Source organism: Plectropomus leopardus, unplaced genomic scaffold (assembly GCF_008729295.1).
Source record: "Plectropomus leopardus isolate mb unplaced genomic scaffold, YSFRI_Pleo_2.0 unplaced_scaffold2658, whole genome shotgun sequence".
NCBI classification, from domain to species: domain Eukaryota; kingdom Metazoa; phylum Chordata; class Actinopteri; order Perciformes; family Serranidae; genus Plectropomus; species Plectropomus leopardus.
Window position 1 is genome coordinate 1 of NW_024628912.1, and position 6,679 is coordinate 6,679.

General features: G+C 44.8%; 1 protein-coding gene across 1 annotated transcript; it reads left to right on the top strand.

Annotated features, from left to right (window-relative positions):
* Positions 1-7: 7 nt before the first annotated feature.
* LOC121966992 (vacuolar protein sorting-associated protein 13C-like) lies at positions 8-4,661 on the top strand (the record flags this gene model as incomplete). The annotated part of the gene is made up of 6 exons (XM_042517055.1): positions 8-169; positions 459-563; positions 1,143-1,298; positions 3,689-3,814; positions 4,303-4,436; positions 4,535-4,661. Coding segments are annotated over exons 2-6 (555 nt in total), but the record flags the coding sequence as incomplete, so codon positions are not given.
* Positions 4,662-6,679: the final 2,018 nt, after the last annotated feature.

Consider the following 6,679-nt stretch of genomic DNA (forward strand, 5'->3'; position numbering starts at 1 on the left):
GGTGGCGAGCCGCTTGCTGCTGTCGCTGTTCAGCCCGTACTGGATCATCAACAAGACGTCTCGAGTGCTGCAGTACAGAGCCGAGGACGTCAGTGTCAAACACCCCGCCGACTTCCGAGACATCATCCTGTTCTCCTTCAGGAAGAAAAACCTCTTCAGTAAGAGCAAGGTGAGACAAACACCTGAGGCCAGAGTCCCAGATTTCAGGACATTTCTAGGATTTTGGGACATTTCTAGGATTTTAGGACACCTCTATGATTTTGGAACATTTCTAAGATTTTGGGACATTTCTAGGATTTTAGAGCGGGCTGTGGTTGAGTATCACTGCTCTTAAGTTAAAGCTGTAACTTGAAGAGTTAAAACATATCAAACACATTTTGTGGATGCAGAGACGTTGTGAAGCGATGCAGTACGTTTTTTGGTTGGACTTGAGTCTTGCGTCTTGCTGTCTGTTGCAGCTGCAGCTGTGCGTCTCCACCAGCTCTTGGTCTGACGCTTTCTCTCTGGACACTGTGGGAAGTTACGGCTGTGTTCGCTGTCCTGCCAACAACATGGACTTCCTGGTAACTGAAAACCATTCAGTACAAACATTTTGATCATTTTGATTAAACGGGGACTCAGATCTGCTCCTCGGCTCCCTGAATTTATAACAAAACAATTTTCTTTTAGAACCCAAATTAAAGACGCTCGTGAGATTAGATTCATTTTGAAATATCATTAAATTAGATTTTAAAAAATCTAAACTCAATGTTCACTTGCTGTCTTTGTGGAGGTTTCAATCGTATCACACAGTCTTCACAGTCACAGACAGTTTTCAATGAAGACGCTGTGAAAACGTCCTGAATCAGATCAGAGGACCAGATTCAGAGTGGACGCCACTAATCAGTTCATTGGCAACTCAATCAGCACTTTGACTAGTTTTTTTTTTTAACACAAATGTGAACATTGACTGGTTTCACCGCTCTGTGATGCTGGATATCTTCGCATTCATCTTTCAGAGGTATTCTTTTCGTTTCTTCACCGTTTATGAACCAAACAAATGATTGATTACAAAGTAAATTAGTGACCAGAGTGGCCGATGAAACCAGTTTGACTCTTGAAGGTGTCACCGTGCTCTCAGTTCTTGCTGTCTGTGGTTCCAGGTGGGCGTCAGCATCCAGATGAGCAGTTTTAACCTGACCAGGATCGTCACCATGAGTCCGTTCTACATGCTCGTCAACAAGTCTTCGTATGAGCTGGAGGTCGGAGAGGTCGTCAGCCAGACCTCCACCAAGTGGCACTACGTCTCCTCCACCGAGGTGATGCGGTCCCAAACACAGCCAGCACCGCTCAACGAGTTAACCAGTCAATGACTCAACCAGTCAACGAGTTAACCAGTCAACCGCTCAACGAGTTAACCAGTCAATGACTCAACCAGTCAACGAGTTAACCAGTCAAACGCTCAACGAGTTAACCAGTCAATGACTCAACCAGTCAACGAGTTAACCAGTCAATGACTCAACCAGTCAACGAGTTAACCAGTCAACCGCTCAACGAGTTGATGAGTCAATCACTCAACGAGTTAACCAGTCAACCGCTCAACGAGTTAACCAGTCAATGACTCAACCAGTCAACGAGTTAACCAGTCAACCGCTCAACGAGTTAACCAGTCAATGACTCAACCAGTCGAGTTAACCAGTCAACCGCTCAACGAGTTAACCAGTCAATGACTCAACCAGTCGAGTTAACCAGTCAACCGCTCAACGAGTTAACCAGTCAATGACTCAACCAGTCAACGAGTTAACCAGTCAACCGCTCAACAAGTTAACCAGTCAATGACTCAACCAGTCAACGAGTTAACCAGTCAACCGCTCAACGAGTTAACCAGTCAATGACTCAACCAGTCGAGTTAACCAGTCAACCGCTCAACGAGTTAATGAGTCAGTGACTCAACGAGTTAACCAGTCAACCGCTCAACGAGTTAACCAGTCAATGACTCAACCAGTCAACGAGTTAACCAGTCAACCGCTCAACGAGTTAACCAGTCAATGACTCAACCAGTCAACGAGTTAACCAGTCAACCGCACAACGAGTTAACCAGTCAATGACTCAACGAGTTAACCAGTCAACGAGTTAACCAGTCAACCGCTCAACGAGTTAACCAGTCAATGACTCAACCAGTCAACGAGTTAACCAGTCAACCAGTCAACGAGTTAACCAGTCAACGAGTTAACCAGTCAACCGCTCAACGAGTTAATGAGTCAATGACTCAACGAGTTAACCAGTCAATGACTCAACCAGTCAACGAGTTAACCAGTCAACCGCTCAACGAGTTAACCAATGACTCAACCAGTCAGCGAGTTAACCAGTCAACCGCTCAACGAGTTAACCAGTCAATGACTCGAGTTAACAGTCAACCGCTCGAGTTAACCAGTCAACCACTCAACGAGTTAATGAGTCAGTGACTCAACGAGTTAACCAGTCAACCGCTCAACGAGTTAACCAGTCAATGACTCAACCAGTCAATGAGTTAACCAGTCAACCGCTCAACGAGTTAACCAGTCAACCATTCAACGAGTTAATGAGTCAATGACTCAACGAGTTCACCAGTCAACCGCTCAACGAGTTAAACCGGTCAACCGCTCAACGAGTTAACCAGTCAACCGCTGAACGAGTTAACCAGTCAATGACTCAACCAGTCAACAAGTTAACTAGTCAACCGCTCAACGAGTTAATGAGTCAATGACTCAATGAGTTAATGAGTCAATGACTCAACGAGTTAACCAGTCAACCACACGAGTTAACGAGTCAACCGCTCAACAAGTTAACCAGTCAATGACTCAACCAGTCAACGAGTTAACCAGTCAACCGCTCAACGAGTTAACCAGTCAACCGCTCAACGAGTTAACCAGTCAATGACTCAACCAGTCAACGAGTTAATGAGTCAATCACTCGAGTTAACCAGTCAACCGCTCAACGAGTTAACCAGTCAATGACTCAACCAGTCAACGAGTTAACGAGTCAACCGCTCAACGAGTTAACCAGTCAACCGTTCAATGACTTAATGAGTCAACCGTTCAACGAGTTAACCAGTCAACCGCTCGAGTTAACCAGTCAATGACTCAACCAGTCAATGAGTTAACCAGTCAACTGCTCAACGTGTTAACCAGTCAGCCACTCAACGAGTTTACCAGTCAACCGCTGAATGAGTTAACCAGTCAACCACTCGAGTTAATGAGTCAATGACTCAATCAGTCGAGTTAACGAGTCAACCGCTCAATGAGTTAATGAGTCAACCGCTCAACGAGTTAACCAGTCAACCACTCGAGTTAATGAGTCAACTGCTCAACGAGTTAATGAGTAAACCACTAAATGAGTTAACCAGTCAACCACTCAACGAGTTAATGAGTCAACTGCTCAACGAGTTAACTAGTCAACCACTCAACAAGTTAACCAGTCAACTGCTCAACAAGTCAACGAGTTAACCAGTCAATCACTCAACGAGTTAATGAATCAGTGACTCAACCAGTCAAGGAGTTTGTCCACCAAGTGCTGCAGACTCTGTTTCTGACCACAGCTGGCGTTATATAGATGTACTTCTGTTGTTTTTAACTCAATCTTCTGTTGTTGTACAGTTGTTGGTGTTGTTGTTGTTGTTATAAATTTGTTGTTGTTGTGTTAGTATAAAGTTATTGTTTTTGTGTTGCAGTGCCTCCCCTTGTGGCCTGAGAACAGTTCGGGGAAGTTGTGTGTCCGTGTGGTTGGGTCTGAATCCACCTCCAAGTTCTTCTTCTTTAACCATCAGGACAACGGCACCCTGCTGAGCCTGGACATGGTCAGTTGCTGCACTCACATGCACACCAATAACAGCCTGTTTTCCAAAAATGACAATAATCTGAATTTGATGACGGTCATATAAACAGCAGACTCTGATTCAATACTCAAAATCAGGCCATTTTCCAAATTCAGCACTTTCCCATGAGGACATGCTGAATTTGTCGGGATGATTTAGGTTTGAGGAGCCGTCTTTGGACGTGTCTGCAGCACATTCTGAATATTCGTCTTAGGTGGTTTTTACTGCAGTTTGCAACAAACCACCAAAAGGAACCCATGCTGATGCAAAGAAGCAACATGACGAGCGGCTGCAGCTGTTCAGACATGGAAACAGCTCAGAGGGAATGTTGTCTTTTTCCGAATATTTTGTACAGTGTTTCTGCTGAGCTAATCACAGCAGCAGATTTTACCGCGACGCTGATTTTGGACGTGTGTTCCTGAGTGTGTGTTTGTGTGCGTGTGTGTGTGTGTTTGTGTGTGTGCTTTCAGTGTGGCGGGATCATCGTGGAGGTCAACATCACCGACTTGTCGACCGTCATCAGCTTCAGTGATTATTATGATGGAGCAGCTCCGGCCCTGCTGCTCAACCACACGCCATGGGTGACCATCAGCTACAGCCAGAGGTCAGCACACACACACACACACTCAGGAACACAGTAACACAATCACAGGTTTATGGCGGTTTATTTGGAAAACATTAACGACCGTCTCTCTTGCTCAGCGGCTCGACAGCAATGCACCAGCTAAAACCCGGCGAGGCTCGGCGGTTTGCATGGGATGACCCGGCAGGCGTGCGAACCCTCAGCTGGAGCTGCATGGAGCATAATGGAGAGCTGGACCTGCTGAAGGTCTGACTCTGCAGAGATAATCCTGTCCTCACATCACAAAGAAATGTTCAACTGTCCTGAATTCTGACAGGTTTTCATGTCACATTCACCCCATCTGATGTCATGTGACGCCAGAAATGGCATCACTGAAGTCCAGCAGTGAAGTTGCAGTGCTTGTTAGTGCTCCTTTAATGAGTGCAGACAAGCGGGGTGCAAACGTTAGCCTACAGAGTGCCACCAGTGGCCTGATAATGACGCACAGGTCGTTTTTTATCGGATGACTCGTTAATGAAACAAAAGTTGTGAACAAATCACGAATGTGTTGATGACAACCGCCTGTCGCACATTAAGAGAAATTAGAACAGAGGACAACGTGTTCGACATATGCAGCAACACTCGTCACATCTGTTTACATAAATGCCAGCATCAACGACTACTGGGGACAATTCAATTCAATTCAGTTTTATTTATAAAGCCATTTATCACAAAACACAGTATCCCTCTTCTGGATGGACAAGTGACAGTCTGATGGGACCAGTTACAGTCTGCTAAGACCAGTTACAGTCTGATGGGACCAGTCAATTCAAGTCAAGTCAGTTTTATTTATATAGCCCATTATCACAAATCATGGTTTGCCTCAGAGGGCTTTACAGTGTACGACATCCCTCTGCCCTCAGACCCTCACATCACCCGAGGAAAAACTCCCGAAAAAGAACCCCTGAAACGGAAAAAAGAGGAAGAAAGAAGCTAAACAGACATGAGCGTTTGCAGATGGACGAAGCAAGAGAAGGAAAAAGGAGCTCAACTGGAGGAAGTCCTCCAGCAGATTAAACCTATGTCAGTCTAACTATGGGCTGGTCCAGGCAGCCTGAGCCAGCCCTAATTATAAGCTTTATCAAAGAGGAAGGTCTTAAGTCTACCCTTAAAAGTTGAAACGGTGTCTGCCTCCCTGACCCAAACTGGAAGATGTTTCCATTATAGAGGAGCGTGGTAGCTGAAGGCTCTGACTCCCATCCTGCTTTTGGAGACTTTGGGAACCACAAGTAACCCTGCATTTTCAGAGCACAGTGATCTTGAGGGTTGGTAAGGAACTATGAGCTGTGACAGATAGGATGGAGCCTGAACATTTAGAGCTTTGTAAGTAAGGACGAGGATTTTAAACTCAGTTCTGGATTTCACAGGGAGCCAGTGCAGAGAGGCTAAAACAGGAGAAATATGATCCCTTTTCTTGGTTCCTGTTCAAACACGTGCAGCAGCAGGGTCTTGTTCCATTATAGAGGGGACTTCAGTACCCCTGTAGGTCTGAAAGGTGGGGGGCACATGGAAACGAGGGCATAATGAGGGGAGGGCCCTTAGAGTGAGCAAAAACATCCAAACACAACATCTATTAAAACTGAACCCACTTTTGACTGGTGAAAGCTTTCAGGTTGTTCTGCTGTTCCCAAAGAAGTTAATAAAGACATTTTCAACCAAACTAAAACATAAAGGAACCAGAACAGAACCCTGAGGAACCCCATGAGTGACTACTGACACTGTCAGAGGGTCAATATGTCTGATAGACGTGGGAGAGACAACCGTTTGATCCCAATTTTACACAAATACTTTCACATACCAAAGACATGTCTGATGTTTCAGAGGGTCAGGTCTTGATCTTTGTCAATTTAAAAATTCTCAAAACTTTTAACCTCTTTGTCCTACAAAAACAAACTCCTTTTACTGAAGACGGTAGAAGAAAAGAAAGCTAACGAGAGTTCCTTTAGGTTTATTAGTTACGTCAGATTTCCTGTTTGCTCTCTGTTTTTCTTTCCTAAAATCAATTTACAGTTTTACAAATTCAAAATGTTTACACACTGCAGTACCAGTAAAACCAGTGAAAACGTATTTAAATGGTTTATGAGGACCAGCATTTGGGTCCTAACAAGTCTATGCAGGGCTACTGGTGTTGGATCCCCATATCAAACTAAAACAGGATCAAAAACATACAGTTATCAGGACCAGGAGGGTCAGCTCTCACCTGACAGTCTGTGTGTGGTCTACAG